The sequence below is a fragment of the Hippocampus guttulatus genome, chromosome 19 (genome assembly GCF_054856545.1).
Source record: "Hippocampus guttulatus isolate MCC_2025c chromosome 19, RoL_Hgut_1.0, whole genome shotgun sequence".
In the NCBI taxonomy this organism is placed as follows: Eukaryota; Metazoa; Chordata; class Actinopteri; order Syngnathiformes; family Syngnathidae; genus Hippocampus; species Hippocampus guttulatus.
The window spans coordinates 8,318,112-8,341,102 of NC_141279.1; the positions used below are offsets into that span (position 1 = coordinate 8,318,112).

At 48.2% G+C, this 22,991-nt stretch overlaps 2 protein-coding genes across 4 annotated transcripts in view; both read left to right on the forward strand.

Moving 5' to 3' along the window:
* Nucleotides 1–110: 110 nt before the first annotated feature.
* LOC147190091 (disks large homolog 5-like) lies at nt 111–18,915 on the forward strand. 2 transcript variants are annotated; one of them, XM_086099449.1, is made up of 34 exons: nt 111–838; nt 4,126–4,194; nt 4,709–4,877; nt 5,535–5,678; nt 7,112–7,295; nt 7,413–7,669; nt 7,762–8,068; nt 8,247–8,477; nt 9,370–9,554; nt 9,645–9,770; nt 9,919–10,051; nt 10,126–10,250; nt 10,379–10,554; nt 10,671–10,774; nt 10,872–10,964; nt 11,287–12,105; nt 12,212–12,335; nt 12,605–12,749; nt 12,851–12,966; nt 13,182–13,265; nt 13,401–13,563; nt 13,771–13,842; nt 13,966–14,128; nt 14,198–14,331; nt 14,399–14,563; nt 14,694–14,877; nt 15,254–15,402; nt 15,620–15,790; nt 15,880–16,079; nt 16,261–16,404; nt 16,626–16,753; nt 17,156–17,265; nt 17,848–17,957; nt 18,104–18,915. In XM_086099449.1, the coding sequence occupies exons 1-34, from the start codon at nt 538–540 to the stop codon at nt 18,205–18,207; spliced, it is 5,889 nt and encodes a 1,962-aa protein (XP_085955575.1). In that variant the 5' UTR covers nt 111–537; the 3' UTR covers nt 18,208–18,915. The 2 variants fall into 2 exon arrangements, with proteins under 2 accessions (XP_085955575.1, XP_085955576.1); XM_086099450.1 differs by lacking the exon at nt 13,771–13,842.
* A 1,569-nt stretch (nt 18,916–20,484) lies between these two features.
* Nucleotides 20,485–22,991, forward strand: part of LOC147190092 (calcium-activated potassium channel subunit alpha-1a-like) — a 34,234-nt gene continuing 31,727 nt past the window's right edge. For both annotated transcript variants that reach the window (XM_086099451.1, XM_086099452.1), the window contains exons 1-2: nt 20,485–20,718; nt 22,663–22,809. In XM_086099451.1, coding sequence (XP_085955577.1) covers nt 20,485–20,718; nt 22,663–22,809 — 381 coding nt within the window. The remainder of the gene's footprint in view (nt 20,719–22,662; nt 22,810–22,991) is intronic.

The window sequence follows — 22,991 nt, forward strand, 5'->3', positions numbered from 1 at the left end:
AACGATCTGTCTATCGTGTGTGTGTGTGCGTGTGTGTGTGCGCGGCGAGCCAGGTGCGTCCACCCACCAAGCCCCGCCCACTTTAACTCCTAAAAAAAACCTAACAAACAAAACAAAAAGAAAATCCCCGTGCTCTGAAAGATGAGTGCGTTTCCTTCGTTTTCTTCCTGCGCTCGGACTCTCCAAGCAAACCACGAATCGAATTCGCACTACTTTCGCACCACTTTTCAACATGTCCCAACAACTCGCGTGCACTTCGGAAGCACCTCGTAGCGTCGAGCGAGCGGGGCTTTGACGACGACTTTTCCCCAGCCGGGGAGGGACGCAGAAAGAGGAGGAAAAAAAAGTGTTGTCATCTCGGCGCCATCAACAAACATGGCTACTCGTCGAGCAGCACCAACTGATCCGGGTCGCCTCTCTTGCTTCTTCTTTTCCTCGCTTAGAGCTTCGAAACTGTCCGGCGGAAGGATTTGATTAGCCAAAAGCGAACCGAGGCTGCTGCCGGAGGTGATTGTGGTGCTGTTGGAGAGGACAGCCATGGATTCGCGGCACAGAGAGTTTCTGGAAAAGTGTCACCACAACTTGGCCGAGTCCGTCACCGACGCCGACCAGCTCGTAGAGGTCCTGTCTCGGGGAGGCACGTTGAGCCCGGCCGAGCGACACGAGCTGGCCCGTGGCGGCGGCGGCGCGGAGAAAGTGGAGCTCCTCGTCAAGATTCTGCTCCGCAAGGACCGGGACCACTTCGCCGACTTCTGCTCGGCCCTGGAGGAGACCAACCCTCACCTGCGCCCGGTGCTGCTCACCGGCACCGGTACAGGGCCTATGGTCCACGGCACCGGTAAGACGAAAACTTTAACTTTAATTTATCCGTGGATGATAGTGTTCTCTAAATCAGCGTTTCCCAACTTTTATGAAGCCAAAATTGCTATTTGACAGGAGAAACAACGCGTGGAACACGACTGAACATAAAATATCACAATATGTATTATTGTTCAGCATTTGACGATGAATTTTTCCATTGAATAATAGAATTTGGTGGGGTCTTGGGCCCGAAAAAATGATTTGAAGTGAGTTGAGAAGCTTCATTTGGGCAAATATTCACTTACCACCACCATCTTTTAGAATCTTTAGGCGATTACAAACCATTTTAGCAGGTGTAAGCATTTTATTCCAATTTGTTATTAATTCTATGATCTTTGCAGAAAAAGTCAGCATCTAAAACCTTGGGATGGACGAGTACCAATACTTGGTATCCGATACACTGTACTGGTGGTCTTATTTCAATCCAGTATATCAGGTACTCGTGATGGCTGCAATACCAGCAATTGATACTTAAGGCGGAAAAAAAAATGTAAGAACCCATTGCAAGTGATTTTGGGGGGAAAAAGATGAAATTCGCCTGGGATTGGTTGCTACTCAATCACAGGGAGCAATTTTGACCTGCCACTACTGCCACTAACTTGCCCCCCTCCATCCCAAACCCTTTTCCCAGAGTCTGTGTTTTAATGGCTCTAAAAGCCGATGCAAATCAATGTGGGCTGCAGTGCTTTGGAAGGATAAAGCGTCAACAGGAACACACAAAAGAACAAAATGTGACTCCGTTAACTATGCAGACCCCTTTTTAAAAATGCTGGAAAATCTCTGGAAAGTTTTCAGTAAATTTGTATGGAGACCGGAGGTGATCAATTTTGAAAATCACCACCCGTCAGAGATTGAATATAATAAATCAAATAAAAGCAAATTGTAGGTATTGTTTTGAAGGAGGATTTACTGCCAGTAATTGAATTTGGTTTATTTGATTGTGTTCCTGTTACCACAAACTAAAAGCATTTTTATGCTTTGCATTTTCGTGCCAAAATGATTTTCTTTGTGATTTTAACAAAATAATATTCCTGCAACTTTGTCTCCATTTCCTGCCCTATTTGCATCAGCACCTAGTTTTTGACCCTCTGCTCTCGTGTCAGTGAGCTGAACGGCGGCGTGTCAATTATGTATTTATCCTCCTCGTATTATTTATAGCAGGATGGGCACTGCGCCGTGAGCTTCCCTGGCTTTTTACCCTTTTTGTCGCTGCATTTCACAATTAGGGACCGCGCGTGTAAAGCTGCCGCCGATGCGCTAAAGCGCTCTTTTGTGCGCCTGCTCACGAAGGGTGCAGCAAAAGTGGGCAGAGTCGACATGGAGTACAGGGCGGACAGGTTCCTCCAGTGTGTGCATGCAACAGGAGGATAACAGTCGCAATCAAGGCGTGAAGCCACCTTCTCTCGGTTTGCATCGTTAAAATCATTCACGATGCTACCATGTGCGCCGCGGGCCTCTTCTGTGAGCGCCGTAACGTGACAGCCAGCAGCACACGATGCCGGTCGGGTGTGCACGGCGACCTTGGTGTGACGCGGCTGGACTGACACAGAATGCTTCCGGTCACTTGCGGCCTGCCATTTGAGGGGGCGCGAGGGCGACCCCCACCCACTCACCACATCACATTGAATCAGGCAGAAAGAAAAAAAAAAAGAATAAAAACACAGTGGTGCAACTTCGGTTAACAATACTGAAGGGCATATATTCTTTATCTGCTGCGGAAAATGATGAATATTGCAGGAGCTTATTGAGTCACTTAAAGTAATGTGGCCTGAACGGGAGGCAGCCCCTTGAAGACAACCTCAGGAAAGGTCGACTTCTGCTTTTTGAGAACCTTTCTTAAAGGCAAACCCAGACGAGATGCCAGAGTGTCAAAAGTCAGGCGCCAGCATGCACACGTGACTCGTTTTAGGGAGCCTGCTTGATGCTCTTCTCAAACAGTCATGGGAATGGGAAACTTTGGTGAGCACCACAACAAAAAAGGGCTTGATCCATGGGATGTCGCCGTTCGCAAGGCCCATCCTTTCTTTTTTTTTTTTTTTTTTAAATACCCTCCACTCTTTCACTCCTCGCCTGAGGGGGGGAAAACAGGGGTAAGTTGCTATTCTGAATCAAACTAATCGTCTGTTTCACTACAGCAGCTGGAGTTCTGGTGCCCTAAATGGAGAAATACTGGCTTCCATTCTTTCCGGATGATCGCAAACACAATCGATCATTTTGAAGTTGGGACTGGAACACAGTTTCTCATGTTGCGCAAAACTCACGGTTCTGGGCAACTGCCTCAGCTGAAAGCATGTTGGCTAGCATGAAAATGACCACAACAGCACTTGTACTCCTCTGAAAATAGACTGGCGAGTAGTTTTACAAGCACATATATCCCATTCTGGCCTGTAGCAGGTTGCGCTTTACTTTTGGAGTCAGCCAGCCGTCTCCAGTCGTTTCCAAATGCTGCTGTCGTGCCCCCCGCCTTAAAAAAAAGGTTTATATCATGCCATAATTGCCGAGAGATGATTCAAGATGCTGCCAAAGTGTTGCTTTTGTCAAAATGAAAACCCCCTACTCACTGCAATGTGTTTACTTTCTGTAAGATGGCGTCTAAGTAGTACTTTTATTGCTGTGGTCTGGTTTGCTTGATGAGTTATTCAAAGAAACTCATCAAAAATTTTAAAGCGGATTTGTTCTGATAATTTACAATGCAAAAAAAAAAGAACCGGTTCTAAACAGCGGCGTGTCTTCAACCCTCGAGCGTCTACTGTAACGTCTTTATAAGCGCTTGCGGCGCATTCAACCAATACAGCCAATTGAACAGAAGTTTGCCTCTCCGTTTCCCCCCCGACTTTCGTTTGTATTGACCCTTGACAATTGCCGTTTGACAATAAGGACAGTGTTGAGCTTTTCCAGCTGACCGCCTTTCTAACACTGTCTTCCTCCAGTGTCTTGTGTTAATGCCCTACTGTCACTTGTGAGTCACACAGTGGGCTACAAAAGAAGGGGGCATTCAGTGGGCTGCTGTGTGATCTTGTCACTGGAGATAAAAGGCTGCGGCCTCTTTGGGGGCCCGGCCAGTCGCTATTCAAGCTCCCGGCGCAACCGATAATTAGCAAGACTCGGCCGGCAGACCCGCAGGCCCGTCATGCCCGTTCGGGGGAAAGTCCCACCTTATTGTTCCTCCAGCTGGACCGTTTTCTGTTTTTGTTGTTGTTTTTTTTTTCTTTCTTTCTTCCTTGTCGAGGCTTCTGAATGAAAGCCTTTTTTGCTTCTTTGCAGGGTCCACGTACAGCGTCTTGTCCACCATGCCGTCAGATTCTGAGAGCAGCGGCTCTCTCAGCAGCGTTGGTGAGTCGGTGCTATTCCCAGGATTGTAACCTGCGACAACATGCCAGCGCCAATCAATAGATAGTCGACTGTCTCGATCTATTGACTGATCAGTCTGCAAAGAGGTGCAGTGCACTTCCTTGGGTCCCCTTCCCAGCGTGGCAAATTGAACCGTCGTCAACTTGGTGGAATCTGGGGCTCTATATTAGCCACTGGCCCTTCCCTGTTCAGACTGAGCACATGCTGCTGATTACACAGATGTGAGAGGGATTTAGTGACGCCACACACTACACGCATACACACAGACCTGCTTCTTTTGGTCAACCCCCCCCCCCCCCCCCAACCCCCCACTGCGACTCCACTGTGTGGCCTGAAATAGAAACGGAGCTTTGGTGATTGGCCTGAGTGCGGGAAGTTGTGGCGGATTGCTGGCATGTGTCGGGGTTACCAACAACAAGAATTTACAAATGGGAAAAAAAAAAATCGGAAAATGGGCCAGTGTCTTAGTTGTGCCGACGTCTCTCTCGTGTTTCAGGTACGCCCACTCCAGCCTCCTCGCCACCGCTGGCCCACGTGGACGCTCAGCGGGTGCACGACAAGATGGAGACGGTCCTGTTCCAGCTCCGCCACGTGACCCGCGAGCGCGACGAGCTCCGCAAGCGGCTGGCGCTCTCCTCGCCCGGGAGCACTTTTGACGACTGCCGGTACGTCGTCACCGTACAGCTTAACACCGTGATGTCACGAGCGTTCTCATCGCAAACAAATGATTACAGGTCGCAAGAGGTTAATAGGACCTGTAATCATTAAACAAATGATTACAGGTCGCAACAATGCTAACTTTGCCAGCCCATTGATGGCATTTTGCATTGTGTGTTAGCATTAAGCTAGTGGATGTTCCAAAGACAAAGTGATGTGGTTTGTTTAAATACACAATTTGTAATTCTTTTCAGTTTCATGTTTAGTTTCACAGTGAAATTCAACCGGGAGTGGCAAGTTATTTGATTTGGTCAAATGCAGAACGTTGTTCTCTCCGTTTTATTCTTAGTTTGACACTAAACTTGAACTGGGAGTGGCAACGAACGGCTCTGCGCAAGCACACTTTATTTTTTTTCTTTACTAGCTTGGCCACGGAACGAGTTAAACTCTTAAGTCAAGTTACTGCTGTCGTCTAACTGGAAACCGTGTTCCAGCGGGGAGTGAGCACCAGTGAACAAGTCTAATGTGACCGCACGTTGTTTTTGCACGACGTGCTTACTGCTCAGCCAGACACGGAGCGCATTGAATTATGAATGCGCCTCTTCCTGTTAGTTTGTTTGTGTCATTTCAAAGCGCCTGTCCGTGTGCGCGTGTTTGCGGCGCAGGCCCAACTCGAAAGCGGGCCACGACTACGAGCGTCTGAAGCTGCAGTGCATGAAGGCCATGGCCGACCTGCAGTCTCTGCAGAACCAGCACAACGGCACCCTCAAGAGGTGCGAGGAGGCCGTCAAGAAGGCAGACTTCTACCAGTGAGTGCCTGCCCGCAACACAAGCACTCTATATTTCCACTCCCCCACATTTTTTTTCTCCTAAAGTATTTTATCTTCACTCTCGGCTGCAATTTTTTTTCTCACAATATTTTGTCTTTGAAGAAGGCGGACTTGACTATGGTACATTGGTGAGCTTGGCATTTTTGAGAAGGTGCCCCTTTTGGGCTGTTGTTTGTTTTTTGTTTTTGTGCTACTGATTGCACAGAACAGATTTTATTTGTGTGACAGTAATAGGGATGAACTCTTCATCGCCGTCCGCAAGCTGCCGGGTGAGTTAAGCCCTAAAAGCCGTTCCATCAACTTAATTTCATCTTTTTGATAGCCCGAGAGCCAGTCTGCAAACCAGCGAATGTAAAAAAATATATATATATTTTTTAATTTTCAAAGTCAACATTGCAAAGTTTGGAAGTGACGCCTGCCCGTCTTGAAGAGGACGCGCCAAATGACACTCTGTAATTAGTGCCCTGACCAAAGATGCCACAGGCGCTGCATTTGTTGTGTCGCCTCCACAGGTTGGGGGGGGGGCGTTTATGCTGCAGCACTCTCTCCTCCCGAGCAACATCTGGCCGCGGTACAGACACACAGATGTCGACAGAAGATTATTATTAAGATTATTGCTCTGTTTAAGCTGCTCCTTCTGTGGACCGTTTGCACTGGGCGCAGTCATCACATCAAATCGTAACTTTTTTTTCTCCCGTATTTCAGTAAAAAAAACAAAAACTTTTAAATTGGAATCTTGTAACCTTTTTTCCATTGTGATACTGTTTTCTCCTAAAATGAACTTTGTTTTTCAGATTTTTGACTCCCCCATACTGAATATTGACCTTATTTCCATTAGTTTTTTCCCCTACATACAACCAGTCTTTGTTTTCCGAGAACAGCAGTTTTATTCCTCATATGACAACTTTATTTTTTTTCCACTCAATTAAAACTCATTTCTCATTGTCGTATGATTTCTTGTCATATCCCAGCGACTTCATTTTGACCCCACAGGAACACTCCAAGTTTGCTTTTTGAAGTGTTGTTGCATAAGACAATCATTTGACTGCCAGCACACTTTAAGTCATAAGCACGGTAATGAGCTTGAAGGGAGAACATCTGGCCTTTTGACAGACTAAACCACACAGACTATTTTTAGCCTGCGCAACTCCTGGGAAAACAATCTTCTCTTTGCTGCTAACCTTTTTCCTCTTCGAGCTGGTTCGGTGTCGTCGGTCTGCCTCAACAGCGTTATGAAATGAGTAAAGCGCTTTCAGTCATGTTGACTGGTTCATAAAACTTTGTGTTTACTTAACATATGTACAGTACTAGATTGGAGACCATTCTTTCACATACCACTAGAGAGAGCTGAAGGATTTTTTTTTTCAACATAATACAATAATTAATCAGAATGTTTCTAATTGTGTTTTCAGCACGCTGCACAGCCGGCTGGCGGGCGAGCACAGCCAGCTGAAGGACGAGCTGGAGGCGGTGAGGCTGGACAACGTGCAGCTGCTGCGCGAGCACGATCACGCCAAGCAGACCTGCGAGGAGCTGCGCCGGCTCCGCGACGACCACCAGCGTGAGGTGGCCGACATGCGCCTGCTGCACCAACAGGTAGCATGTTTTTCCTTTATTTAAAAAATAAATAAAAAATCCAGCTTTATCCTCCGAAAACTGAAATGTCTCGTATTACATTCCATGCGTCAGTTGAGTTTGTGTGTGAATTTGTAGGTGATTCGGGAGGGCTCCTCGGACGCCCTGAACAAGCTATACGACTCTGCCGTGGACAAACTGGAGAGCGTGAGGAACGACTACGAGGGTCTGCGCAAGCTCTACAACGACAAGACGGCCAACCACAACGCCGACCTGAGTCGCCTAGACCACGCCGAGGAGGAGAACCGGCGCCTCCAGAAGCAGCTGGACGTGCTGATGAAGCAGAGGGACGCCGCCATCCACTATCAGCAGCAGTACTCATCATCCATACGGAGGTGAGGCAGGGTGAAAAAAAAAATTAAAAAATCAACCCGCACATAATTATGACTTCCTCCCACCTGTGTAATATGCCTTGCGTGTGTCGCAGGTTGGACCAGCAAGAGCTGTCCAAGGTGGCTGCCCAGAACGTGGAGCTTCAGCACGAGATGGAGCGGCTGCAGTCGGAGGTCACGCGCTTCAAAACCCAGCAGCTCAAAGCGACCAAGGAGTGCGAAAACTTCAAAGACGAGCGTGACTCGGTCATCAGCGAGTACCGCCTGATCATGAGCGAGCGCGACCAGGTCATCAAGGAGGTGGATAGGCTCCAGACCGGACTGGAGGTGGCCGAGGCCAAGCTGAAGAACACCTCATCGGAGCAGCGCGTGGCCAATGAGGAGCTGGAGGCCCTCCGACAGGTAAGGCCTGTATTTCGAATTTTTTTTTCCCCTTCATATGCATTTCCGATGTGTCAAGGGGTATTTGTCTGAGTCAGTCGATTATGTCATTGATTGTACTTTCCACCCTGAGAACATCATGAGCGAACAGCTGATAGTGGTTGCATTGGCGCTTCCTCAGTTTGTGCCTGTTTTGAAGGAACTGTCGTCGTCGCTGATGGACAGGGACCGGGCGCTCTGCGAGAAGAACGAGCTTCTGGAAAAATACTGCCATGAGGTGAAGGACAAGGCGGAGGCACAGAAGGAGCTGAGCCAGGCCTGCAGGGACATGGAGACGGTGCGTGAGGAGCGAGACGTGGCTCGCAAGGAGAGGACGGAGGCCATCATCCAGCGGGACCAGCTGCTGCAAGAGTATTACCAGGCCAGACAGGTACGCACACAAGGCAGATTTATTTACAAATGGACGGATTGAACCCCGATGATAATCCTTTCACCTAATACAATAGTCATATTTTTTTTCCTAGCTGCTGGGACGCTACCACGCCTTGTTTTTGTTGCCAATCAGAAAATGATCAGTGCACAGAGCTTTTCCTCCTCTGGAGGTCAAATAATTAATCCCAACAATAAAATCCACGGCAATCAGTTCAACCGCGGTCTTAACGCTCTCCCTAACTCCTTGTTTATTTTCTCAGTGTCGAGCAAGACCGCTAAGAGATTTTTCCTGAATTAAATCATGCCTGTTAATCCTCAGTAATAGTTCACATTCAACTTCTTTGTCCTTTTATTCATCCCTCTCGACAGCTCAATCCCACACCCGCCCAAAACATAAAATCCACTCCCAACTCAAGTCATCACTATGCGCCCTCTTCCAAATGGTTGCAAACTGCCGTAGATAACCGAATAAACAGGCAAGCAAATTTCACTTAACTATGCCTGACCCACTTTTCAACCGCAACAAATAGTCCCAAATCAAATGCTAATATTAGAGAGAGAGAGAGTGACAGAGATATGTTGCTATTTTTGTTGTAGAGCTTGAACCAAGGTATTATTATTTTGTGTATATATTTTACCATTAACGAATTATGCTACTAATAATACATTGGAACTCTGCTATTCATGGTGGTTAAACAATTAATACATTATTTCAAAAATATATGTGTGTGTTTGTGTATATGTATGTACATATGATTATTAAAAAAATTTGCCCCTTGCACTCACCTTTTAAATTTTTAAATAGCCTTGTGGGCTTTCCCCATCATTTTTGCCTGTGTTCAATACCATTTAGTGTAAATGCCCGAAGTGTACCCAAACTGTACCTCCAGAAACAAGACTCAGCTTCCCTGGACATGGAGCGAGCCAACAAGGAGATCGAGATGCTGAGGAAGCAATACGAGGCTGCCAGTCAGGAATTGAGCGAGGCCCTGCAGGAGGCCGAGGTGGCCAAGTGTCGCAGAGACTGGGCCTTCCAAGAGAGAGACAAGATCGTGGGAGAGAGGGAAAGCGTTCGGTGAGATGACTCCGCTTGTGTGTCATTTGACGTCCTGTTGCTGCTGATCAACGGCCCGCACTGAAAACAAGTGCGACGTGGCTCTTTCAGCACGCTGTGCGACAACCTGAGACGAGAGAGGGACCGAGCTGTGAGCGACCTGGCGGATGCGCTCAGGAACCTAGATGACACCAGGAAGCAGAAAAACGACGCCCTGCGAGAGCTTAAAGAACTCAAGTGAGCCCCCCTCCTACCCATTTTTTTTTTTGAGGGGGTGGGTATATATTTTCTTCCTGTTCTTGCACTAGCTGCAGCTCTAGTTGTGGAGCTCGGCTCAGCTTTCTATTGAATGTGAAAAAATCGAGTACATTTCTCTGTTGTGCAGGGAAAAAATGGAGGACCAATTGGAAAAGGAGGCTCGGTACCGCCAGTTGATGGCTCACAGTTCACATGATTCCGCCATCGACATGGACTCGGTTGAATGGGAGACGGAAGTTGTTGAGTTTGAGAAGCGCAGGGTGAGGCGACTTGTCTGTTTTTATCCGCAGCCATGGAACAAGGCCCATCTAATCGTGTCGTTCTTTTCACGTAGGACATGGATTTGAAAGCACTTGGCTTTGACATTGCAGAGGGGGTAAATGATCCTTATTTACCGGGAGATTGTGGCGTATTTGTCAGTAAGGTGGACAAAGGAAGTCTAGCAGAAGGCCGATTAAGGTAAACGCCTGACACCGGCAACCCCCATACCTGAAAAATCTAAGTAGCGTAACCAAGTATGTGAACTAAATGACTTCCCGCTTGCGTCGAGCAGTGGTTGAAATACAAGAAGTTTGTCTTGCGCACAGGGTGAACGACTGGCTGCTGAAGATCAACAACGTTGACCTGACCAGCAAGGACAGGAAGCAGGCCATCAAAGCCGTGCTGAGCGGCGAGGGCGTACTCAACATGGTGGTCCGACGGAGGAAGTCGCTCGGGGGACGAGTCGCCACTCCAGTTCAGATTAACCTCTCCGGACACAAAGGTCCAAAACTATCTGTGTTTTATATCGCTTTTTAGGTGCAATGTTGAGGCTTTCACTCTTTGAGGTTAGTTAAAACTCAGACTGGCCGATTAATTGACTCGACATTGTCCTCTCAGACTGCGGCATCTGCCTGGAAAGCGGTGTCTTTGTTGCTTCGCTGGCGCCCGGCAGTCCGGCAGTCCGAGACAATAATCTCACAGTCGGGGACAGGCTCTTAGCTGTGAGTACGCCGTGCCTGTAGCACCCCCTGCTGCACAACGCCACATTCACCCCTCAAGAAAAACAAAATTCCCTGTTTTTATTTTCGCTCTTTCCAGATTAACGGTATCCCGCTCGACAACAAGTCACTGCCTGAGTGTGACGCTCTGCTGAGGGCATGTCGCGAGTCGCTCTGCATCTCCCTCGCCAAGGTGACGATTGCATACACCTAAAATAAAAAAATTAAGAAACACCAGCACACCAAATGATTAATTTTACAGTGAAGTGACTTTATGACTGAGTTTTGTCGCCATTGTCAATCATCTCTCAAAACAAAGTAGACCTCGTAACCAAAGTTGGGTGCAGTAAATATTTGAATGTGAAATTTTTTTTTATGTTAAAATGATAGCACTTATTCCTGCCAAGTTTTCAATCACCTTGCAGCATGTATTATTGATCCACAGCCACCACACGCTTGTGACAGCCGCAGTGTGTTGGATATGTTTACGGGATTTATGATTTGTTTGTGGGCAGTTCCTGCCACAGAGCTGCTCCGGCCAGAGTTTATACGAAAGCCTGAGGGAATCTGAGAAAACCTGCAAAAGCTGCCGCAACACCAAGCGCAAGTGCTGCACGCAGGCTGACGGCTCCGCCTGCGAGATGAGGTGCCGGGTGGGCGACGACGAGGAAGGGCACCGTGACCACCACGTGCCCGGCGACTCCCTGCACTCACGGAGCCCCTCGGAGCCCCTGGCCGAGTTCGGTTACAGGAGGCAGGACTTGCACCGCCGGCCCTTCACTTTCACGCCCGTGCTCCCCGACGGCGGCGCTCCGTCGGGCAAAGCCGGCGGCGGCACGTGGCCCAAAGTCATTGCCGGAGCGTCCGTCCCCGAGTGTGCGCAGCTTTCCATCTACAAGAGATCTAAACAACGCAAATCCATCTTTGACATGAACACATTCAGGAGACCGGAAGCGCCTCCAAAACTGGACTACATGTCGCTTTCTCAGCTGCCCAAACACTCGCCGCAGAGCTCGGTGGCCGAATCCTTTCAAGGTCCGCCCACCCCGCCGGCCAGAAGCGACTCGTTCAGGTTCAAGCACTCCCAGCAGAATAGCTCGGCGTCCGACTCCACCATCCCGGGCTCTCCTAGTCGAGCCGGTAGTCCCGTCACCGAAGGCGAGGCCGCGAAGCAGGCTTACTACTCAGCTGAAGCTTCGCAACTAGAATCCATGACGCCGGGGGATGACGACGGGAGTCAACACCGGGAGCCGGATAAGAGAAGGTGCCGGCCCAAATCGGCACCGGCGCTGCGGCGGAATGTGACGCCGTTGCATATCCCGCCTCCAATGCAGGTCAGTAAAAAATATCCAATGATGCAACATACAAATCTGAAAATCTTCTGTCCAAAATGTTTCAATAAAATAGGACGTTTGATTTTTTTTCCCACCGCACATCCAGGTTCACACTTTCTCCAATGACGAGCACTCCCCTGAGCCGATGGATTTGTTGCGCTTCTCCCCGATGCGAAATAATCGCTACAGCATGCACTTTGCACCCCCCAGCTACAGCGGCGCCGTGGCACGTAAGTCGGCAAAAACGACATCCGGCCATGTGGTTTTCGTCGACTTTATCACCACGTTGTCTCACATTGAAACTGCAATCGAACAAACCGTTCATACAACACGCCTCTCACATGTACGCAATCATAAATCCATGCTACATAATATGACATAACTATACATGATTCCATTTAATACTTCCTGTTTTCCGGAAGTACCCCGGAGGCCTCTTGTTTACAAATATTATGAAAAGCTCTACAGTATATAAACGGACATGACTGTGTCATATCAGACCCGACCCAGCGAGGCTTAGCTCCGTGTCCGGCGAAGACGTCTGCGTTGAGGAACGCCGTCTACCCCACCTGGGGTCAAGAGATGCAAACCGGCAACTGCCCACCCGGGCCCAGCCCCAGCGTCCAAACGCATTCACTTGCAAGGTGCAGTCAAGTGGACATCTTTCAAAACATGTTTTTTGTTTTTTTTTTTCCCCTCCCCAACAATCATTAAGTAAATGACTTGGCCCCGCCGCACGTTTTAGCACCCAGCATCACGGTCGCCACAGTGTGGACCTCAACCACAAGCTGGCTGGAGACATCGGCGAGAGCACCCCACCATCTCACGGCACCCACTCCCTCCCCTCCAGCTCCAGACTGGGTATATACTCAACAGTGCTTGTTTTCCTTTTGACATCATCTTGAAATATCCTGAAATTTCACTTATAGTGGCCAAGAGTGCCTTGATTCGCACAAAATGAAAAATTGTCCAAATACCCCCCTGCAAATAAAAAATCCTCTTTTTTTTTTAATGTTGCATGTTAGGTTCATTCGACACTAAATTGTGAATGCAACCGTTCTCTTTTTGATTCTCAGTCTCCCTGAGTGCGCTGCAGTTCAGGGCTGAGCGCATTAGGATGCCACCAACTCGTTATCCGTGCTCCACTGGATCTGATAGAGGTATGGGAGTGATTTTTACAACAGGGCTATCAAACTTGTTTTCACACTTTAAATGACACCTGCGATCGACACAGTCTCAGAGTAGACATCAATAAATAAATAAAATTTTGTCACATCCGGCTCGTCGTCCTCCAGAATCTCGCTCCCATTCAGAGTGCAATTCGCCGACAACGCCTCCCAAGTCCCCAGTCGGCCTGGACACGTCATCCTTCGCCAACAGCCAATTGGCGAGCTCCATCTCTACGCAGCTCAGGATATCCGTCAGCCGCGCGCCAGTCGTTGACGGCCGGAAGGATGGGTAAGGTGGCCCCCTCGCTCGGCTCCTTCAGCCGCCATCGCTCAAAGTGTGACGTGCCGCCCGCTTTCAACTTGATGAAGTGCCTCGTAAAGCAGTAAACAAAGCCTTGCGTGATGGATGGCCGTCTGTTCCGCTTTCCTCTCTGCTGCTCATTAAAACTGCTGTTGCTGCTTCCTTCCTTTTCTCTCCTCGTTTGCCTGCTTTCAGATTTGTCTCTAATCCCTTTGTCAAACATCGGCTGGCTGCTCGGCCCAAGTTCCTCTCTTTGAGATGCTTGAGGTTTGTTTCTTGTTGCTAATGGGCCTTCTCATGACTTCCAGAAAAGAGCGCTTTTGGGTGGCAGGCAAAGAGACGAATGTCAATAATGCCGACTTCCACTGAGTTGAACATGTCTCCTTGAAGGCCGTATTTGGAGGAGCCGCGCAACGTGACGGTGCAGAGAGGAGCCGAGCCGCTGGGTATCTCCATCGTGAGCGGCGAGACCGGTGGCGTGTTTGTGTCCAAAGTGACTGCGGGAAGCATCGCTCACCAAGCTCATTTGGAGTATGGTGATCAGCTTTTGGAGGTAAAAAAACAAAACAAACATCTTGTTGATTTACTGGCTTGTGTGACAAATATCGGCGGCTTTCTCCAGTTTAATGGGATCAACCTGCGCAATGCCAACGAGCAGCAGGCGCGGTTGGTGATCGGGCAGCAGTGCGACACGGTCACCATTTTGGCTCAGTACAACCCTCACATGTTTCAGCTGGGCAATCACTCTCGATCCAGGTAGAGCACTTTGAGACACCGCGCCGGAAAGCGCATTGCATCAGCTATTTGTGCGCCTCCTCCTCAGCTCTCGCATGGAGTCCATCGGCACCCAGCCCACCTCGCGGGGCAGCGGCACCAGCACCCCGGACGACCGTTCCGTGGTCGACACCCTCAGCGAGCAGGACGAGGGCACCGTGACGCCCCCCTCCAAGCAGACCACCCCCGTCACCAGCCCTCACAGCTCCTTTCGGTACCACTGGAACACATTTAATCATTAGCAGTGACCGCTCGCTTTGCATTACCTGGAGAACTTCCATGGCAGGTTGAGCTGGGGAATTAAATATGAAATAGTGACACAATGGTGTCGTGTTCGTGCGCAGGCTTCCCGTTGCCGGTGTGCGTCGCACGGCGGAGCCGCGTCTGGTGAGGCTGAAGAGGATCCACGCAGAGCTGGGAGTCCAGATCTGCGGAGGCAATCTGTGTGGCATCTTGGTGGAGAGTCTGGATGAAGACAGTCCTGCTAAAACTCCTGATGGCCTCCTGCCTGGAGACCTGTTATTGGAGGTATCGTCTGACTCGCTTAACTACAATGGCACCTTGACTTGCCGGTGCCCCGGCTTCGAGTTACGAGCCGTCAGTTGGCCATGATTGTTTTTGTGTCGCAAGCTAAAATTGGTCTTTGTCTAACCTTGCATCCTGAGAAGTTTCACAGTTGGCGAACAAAAACTGTTTATTTCCTGACTTTCGATTGAATTTTTACTGGGGGTTTTTTCTCTTAAAAAACCCCAACCCATTTATGGGGAAATGTGATTTGACCAGTGTACTGTAAGGAAAAAAAATTGCATTGCACTTTCTTTTACCTCAAACGATGAGTCACTCCACGTTGACTCACTTCTCTTATGTTTGGACCACTGACTCATCTGTTTTGTTTTGCCAACAGTACAATGGCGTCAGCATGAAGAACAAAACCAAAGAGGAGGCTTACCTGGAGTTGTTAAAGACCGCTGAAACTGTCACGTTCAAGGTACAAAACTGCGTGGACGAGCTCGCCGCCATCAGTCAGATACCCGGAGACGGATTTTTCATCAGGTATACAAAAGGACACTTTTGGGACTTGTCACACAATCGCCGATATGACATTCAGTTCCACCGTCCCCTTTCCGAATAAACAGAAGGCACAATCTGGGCCATTGTAGGACAGTGTGTGGCGAGATTTCTGGATTCCGTCATGCCTCCGATGCTGCAATTTTGTCGGCGTGTTACATTCATTGACCTTCACTTCATGCTTTGGGATGTGTTCCACCAGATCGCTTTACGACAGGGTGGCCGACGTGGAGCAGGAGCTGAGCTTCAAGAAGGACGACATCCTTTACGTGGAGGATACCCTGCCCAACGGCAACTTTGGCTACTGGACTGCGTGGCACCTTGATGAGAAAGCACAGAAGATGGAGAAAGGGCAGATTCCCAGCAAATACATGCAAGTCCAACCCGGAAGATGGATCGATGTGTAGAGCCACTTCTCATCTTGAGGAACATTGTGTGGAGCTACTTGTCTTGTCTCCCAAGGATTGACCAGGAGCTCTACAGAAGACACGGCGTAGCCGACGCGAAAGACGACGGCAGCGGCGGCAGCAAAACCTTGTCTGCCGCCGCCCGGAGGTCTTTCTTTCGTCGGCGGCTGAAGCACAAGCGCAACGGATCCAAGGACGGGAAGGACCTGATGGCATCTGAAGCCATGATGTCTGATTACTTGCCCATCACAGAAGGTGAGACGGCTATACTATTAAGGGGGAAATATTTTTAGAATTTCAAGTCTACGTGGGGCGAGAAAGCTCAGCGTGAAGAGTCTCCACCCCCCTCGCACATGGGGTGATCCATTATTGACAACAGCCTCTCGAAATATCCACGTGCGTAAAAGATCAGTGTTTTGTCTTGTTGCCTGCTCAGATGGCGTGAGCCTGATGTACCAACGAGTGCAGAAAGTGGAGTGCTTAGCCCCCAGACCAGTGCTGATCTTGGGGCCGCTCGCAGAGGCCAGCAAGGACATGCTGGTGAACGAAGCGCCCGCCAAGTTCAGTCGCTGTCTGCCGGGTAAGATGCACTTCACTCTGAGAACTTTATAGTAAGGTACAAGTTTGACGGTTTCACTCTTGGAAAGCCGAGATGCTTGATTGAAAACTAGTCGGATATGAATGAATCTGTTCCAGACTTTGTCACAATCATTCAATCTATATTACCTTCACCGACACGCAGGTAATGTGCTACCCATTCACACGCCAAAAGCAAAAGTATGCCGCGCGTTTCTCTTGTAGAGATCATGAAGGCGTCCCAGCAGGCCATTGAGCGAGGCGTGAAGGACTGCGTGTTCATCGACTACAAGCGACGCAGCGGCCATTTTGACGTCACCACTGTGGCGTCCATAAAAGAGATGACGGAGAAGGTAGACTTTGTCGCTCCCATACGTCGTCCACCGTGTGCATCCACAATAGGCTGCGTTGGGAAAGTATTCACAGCGCTTCAGTTTTCACATATTTTGTTTCAGCCGTAGTCCAGAATGCATAAAATTCATTTCCCCAAGCGTATGTGAAAGTATTTCCAGGGCTTCATTTTTTTCCATATTTAATGTTACAGCCTAATTGCAAAATCGAATGCATACACACAGTTTAATGACAAAATAAATGACTAGAAAGTCACATGTACAATGGATGTGGTAAGTATTTAGAGTTTAAGATTTAGTTTCCCCTTTTCCACATCGATTGTTCATTTTGCGTGTCCTTGCCAAGTTTCTGTGTTCTGACAACCATGGTGCATTCTCCCGCGCTGGGGCGCTGTTCTCTCGCAGGACTGTCACTGTTTGCTCGACATTGCCCCACACGCCATCGAACGCCTCTACAGCGTTCACGTCTACCCAATCGTCATTTTCATTCGCTACAAAAATGCCAAGCAGATCAGGTGAGTAAACCCGTGCCTTGCATTCTTCTTATTTTTTTTTCTTAAACCTGTACTGAACACAGAGTACAATTCACTCAAATATAGCACTTCATTTCTTATTTTATTATTTTTATGTGTTGCATTTTTTTGTTTGATGTGAAATCTTGATGCACGGCACTTTAAATTGTGACACTAAATTGCAAAGCTTTTTTTGTCATTGACAATTTGGAGGCTTGCTGTGACGTTCATCGCTACGTGCGGGTTTAATTTCTCATTTGCCATCACACGGTGGAGAAAGTTGAACTCTTCCGGCCGTCCCCCTCCCGGACAGTCCATCACGGTCACGACAGACTTCCTGAAGCTGCACGTGTCCAAAACACGCAGGGGGAAATTGATTCCCGCTAAGGCCCCCCCCCCACCCCCCCCTCGTCGTCGTCAGCTGAGTGCCAGCTGTCCCGGGGAAAGCCTGGCCAGAAACCCGTGGCACTGGTACCCGCATGGGTGGCAAAAATGCTCGGCACCGCCCTCCCTGCCTGAACACAAACACGGAAATGAGCTGTGTTTTGTGTGGATTGATGGCGTCGATTTCTTGTGTGTTCTCAGAGAGCAGAGGGATCCATTGTACCTCCGGGATAAACTCTCGCAAAAGCTCTCCAAGGAGCAGTTTGAGGCGGCCCAGAAGACGGAGCAGGAGTACAGCCCTTTCTTCACAGGTAAGCCAAAACTTGCACGCTGCTGAAAACGACAGGAAAAAAAAAGAAAACGCATGAGAATTTGCGCAAACTTGAAATCAGAACTACCCTTTGTGTAAATTCAGCCAAATATTCTCATCCTCCATTTATTTTGCCCCTGCGCGCAGGTGTTGTCCAAGGTGGCAGCGTCTCCTACATTTGCACTCAGATTGTCACCATTGTGGAGCAGGAGCAGAATAAAGTTCTGTGGATCCCCGATGGGGCGCCGTAGAAGTGAGGCACACACAAAAAACAAACAAAAAAAACCAATTCCACACGACTTCTTCATAGCAGTGAATCGGTACATTAACTCATTACGTTTCACTTTAAGCCACTGCACATGCACACTATATGATGATGATGTACTGTACTACAGATAGTTGTTTACACTAGTATTGAATACTACTTGAATGAATGCGTTTCGATCCTGAAGCACTCCTTTTAAACACAACCTGGACCACCATGCAAGATGGCTCCTTTCGCTAAATATTTGTTTTTATCAAATCGTGGAGATATGTAGCTTAATGATATTTAACATGGAGGATAAACTTTTTTTTTCACCCTCTGTTCATCATTTCAGGCCTCACATTATGATGTCATCGTGCCAAGCTTTTCTAATATTTATTATGACTGCATGTGTGTAATGCAAAGAGCTAAACAGCTTTTTACTGTGTGCGTGTGTGTGTGCGCGCGCGCGTTCTACTTGAGTTTTCAATTGCGTTTCGCGTTCTTCCTTCAGTTTGATTGTTTTAAAGGGATGTTTTGCCTCTCGGTTGTCCTTCCTTCCAACATCTCAAATGTTGGAATGAAAAATCATAAGTTTTTTTTTTGTTTTTACCGTGATTAAAAAGGGTACGAAGGATGAATGTTTTTTGTGCATTCTTTTTAAAGAATATTTCTTACATGCAATTCTAAAACCCAATAAAATCTGTCAAAATTATTTTGTAGTTTCTCACTGGGAAAATGTACAATCACAATCACCTCTGGACAAAATTGAGAGACCAGAAAACACTGGGGAGGTGTCAATTTAGCAAGAAACAAAAAAATATATTTTTTGTTTGCTTTAGTGGGCTACAGATTTTTTTTTCATGGCTTCACCGACACCCATAAAAGAATCACATGTACTGTACAAATAATTTGGCGAAAACTGATGTTCTCCCCTATTTGTCCACAAGACGGAGCCAAATCCACTGGCGACGCCACTGATGCCTCACTGTGAAATCAACCGTTTATTTTTCGACAGTTATCTTAAGATAATATGCACAACTTAACTCGCCAAACTGAAAACTATATTTTAATTCATATTTTATATGATGTTAACCCCACAATTTTCAGATGCTTTACAACAATAAACGGAATCTTTCTCACCACAGAATGCTAAATGTGAGCACGTCTGCCCCACTGTAACATCACAGTGAACCAGTTAACATAACAATCACCCCCACACCGATATAGTGTCAGCGTGTGACATGATCAGCGGGCCAAAGGTGCAGGATTAAAGATCATTTCAAAGTAAAAGAAAAGTTGAGTTGCAGTATTGTTATTGTTGTTCGAGGTTAGCCTTGGGTTATATTATAAACATGTTTGGCAACGTTGTCTCCTTTTTTTGTACTGCAGCATTTTTCTTGATTATTCAACTTTACATTTGTTTTTCGAAACCATTTTGGTCATTCTGTTTCAGGTGACTCTGTGCACATTATAATCCATCAAGGGGACATTTAATAAAGAATGATCAGTCATCAATTTTGGCATGAATTGAGGCGACCCGCAATCAAGGAGGAAGAATCATGATGTGCTTTAAGATACAGTGTGATCACGGACCGGATTCAATTTGTAACTCAAGGCCCCATTGTATATCGTTGACTTCATAATCTCTTGTTTTAATTGAACGTTTAATGTGCATTTTCCCCCCATATAAACGCAGACTCCAAATCTAGGGGCGGCTTTATGAAACCCCCGAACGAACCACCTCCTGCCCTCATAAACATCACGTCTGCGCTCTTTAGCGCCGCCCCTCCTCCTTTTCCTCTCACATCACTCCGTCCACCTCCCCTTCTCCTTCCATCCCTCCATCCAGCACCACCTGTGCATCTGCCACAAGCCAGGCCGCTACCCTGCGTGCGACGGTCGGAGACTGAGCAGTGAATCGCTCCTCTTACCCCACCACCAATTGTTTTTGATTGTTTGTTTTGTTGGAAAAGAAACGTGAGGCGGATTCAACGTCGTCGCTGTATTTGCAACCCCCCCCCCCCCCCCCTCCAACCACCTTATTTTTGCCGATCGAATTGGACGTTTACGCACCGGATGACGCACGACGAAGCAAGCCACGTCGGCATCGCGACCCTGGATCCTCCCATCCTCTAGCAAGGTGCTCCCCAGCCAGCGTCCAGCCAACTTTTGCGGCCGCTCGGCGGCAGTCGCCAGAGCTTGGCCGCCGACTCGCCATGGCCCCCGAGCACCGGCGGGTCTCGCCGCTTTGAAACGAGTCGACCGATCGCCCGGCCACGACATGGCGAAGAGCCGCGAGCGGCTGAGCCCGGAGCCGTCGGTGCACATGGACAAGATGAACGTCATCATCCCCTTTTCGCCCGACGTGCCGTGCGACAGCAACGGCCAGCGCATGTGGTGGGCTTTCCTCGCTTCGTCCATGGTCACCTTCTTTGGGGGGCTCTTCATCATCCTGTTGTGGCGGACCCTCAAGTACCTGTGGACCGTCTGCTGCCACTGCCGTGACAAGAAGAAGGTACGAGCGCCAATCAAAGGCACAAAAACATGCTCAGCTGACACTTGTTGGCTATCGCAGCTCACATTGACACCCACTGACTGCCCACTCGCAAACTTTACCCTAAATAGCACCACAAAAATACGTGCATTGCAGTGAAATATAGTTGACACTATCGCCCTACGCGTTCAGGAAAAAAAAACAGGTCATAAATGCGTCATATTGTTAACCGCACAGTTTAAACATCAACACGGCTCTTGAGCGCATTTTCACAAAATGTTGTATTCTGTGGCAATATCAGCACCAAAAATGAAGAAAAGTATACTCTCTTCTTTCACCAGGGAAAAAAATGTTTGTTTTGAAGTCTGGGCCATTTTGATAGCAGCACCAAATACAATCTTACACGTCCAAGTTAGTCGGATTTTGGAGAAACAAGTCAAGCTCCTTGAGTCACTTTCAAAACGAGGTGGCCCACATTCCAACCACGCACCCTCCGTACCCTCAATGTCCGTTTACCGCCCCCACTTCTGAAATAAATCCGTATCAGAAATGCATCGTCAGTCTCTTATTGTTATTGCTGTTGCTAAGCAACTAGCAGGCAAGTAGCGGGTGTGTGCGCTTCCAACGCACTTGCATGCACAAGGAACACTTCCCGTCTCCTCTCACCTTAGTTGAGTTAGTTGCAAACAGCATTTTCAAGCGCCGCCATCGATTAACTGATGAGTGAGGTGTTGGGGAGAGAGCTGCACGGTTCTAGGACATTTTGTCTTCGTGCATTTATTATTTTTTGGTATGACTATGCACAAAATGATTTCAGAGTGATGAGGCGTCAGATGGCTTTTTCGACTAGAATTCACCATGTGGCGCACCACCAAATCGATACTCCCCCCCCCCCCCCCTGTTGCGTGGAGTCAGGCTGCGCTTCTTGGAGCGCCTTCTGTCCAGCTTGGCAGCCCTTAGCAACAGTGACTAAGGTAACCGTGCCGGAGCATCGTATTCACATGAGTCTTTTTAGTATCGTGCTTTTCCAAAATAATTGTAAGCTATATTTTGAACGAAACTGCGACACAAGAAGAGAGGAGCTAATCACCGCGTGCTAACATTAAGTTTAGAAAGAGAGAGAGAAAACAGATGTTAAGGAATTTTCAAAAAAAAAAATGGTATTAATGGTACCAAAAATGAGTACCGGTAGTCTGTTCATATGATTAAGGGCATATTTGGTAGAATAAGCATTTGTAGATGCTGCCTTACTTTACCCTTGGGTGTGCTGTTTCACACCTTAACTCCTACAGCACTGCTAAAAACAAAGATGTAGATTTACAACTGAGCGGAAAAACATGTGCAGCATACTTGTGATGGGATACACACACACACAGCACACAAACATTTGCGTGCTGTGCATGTCCGGAATGCGACGCGCTAAGATAGCTGGCACGGACTTCTAGCCACACGCGTGTCCATAAGAACACGGCAACAGCTTTGGACATGAAAGAACGGATGACTTAATGGACGTAGAGGTCGCGTTAGCCTCAAGGTTGCCTTGCATTTGTGGCCTAAGCCTCTCTTGACACCCACTCTGACTGACCTACAGCTGATGCTTAGATTGTACATAGGCTGGAGGTTCTTGATGGAGACCTGCACGCTGCACTTAAATGACAAAGCACTTACCACGCGCTTTGTCATTTTTATATTGGCATACGTCATAGTGAAATGACATCATAGGACAGCAAATAATTAACTAAAAGCACCTACTCGTGCCTATTTCAACAACTGCACAAAAATAATATCGCTGATTATCCCTAAATAAAGTTGAAATGTTCTAGTAGGCTTTTCCTTCTCCTGGCATTTGGAAAGGGGTGAGTAGACTTCTAATGTCCAATGTATATATTTTATGAATCCTACATGAGTATTGACACCAATGTCCCACTTTTATTTCCCCTGTGGTGCTCGTCTCTGGCGGGTCAGGACGTGCACAGGCTGACCCCGGCCGACGGCGTCCTCAAACGTGCCGACAAAGACGAGGCGGCGGCCAGCGAGGTGGGATGGATGACGTCGGTGAAAGATTGGGCGGGAGTGATGATCTCCGCTCAGACGCTGACGGGACGAGTCCTGGTGAGTGCTGAGCCTCGGCGTTTGGCGTCCGATGATTGCTGGCTGGCTCGTCTCCGCAGAGACGGACAAAGAGCGGAGAGAGCTTTGGACAGTGTATTAAGGTCATACGCTGGCATCCCAGAATGCCTCTCGCAGAGCGAGAGAGAGCACGAGGATCACATCTGGTCAAGTGAGGGCGGTTG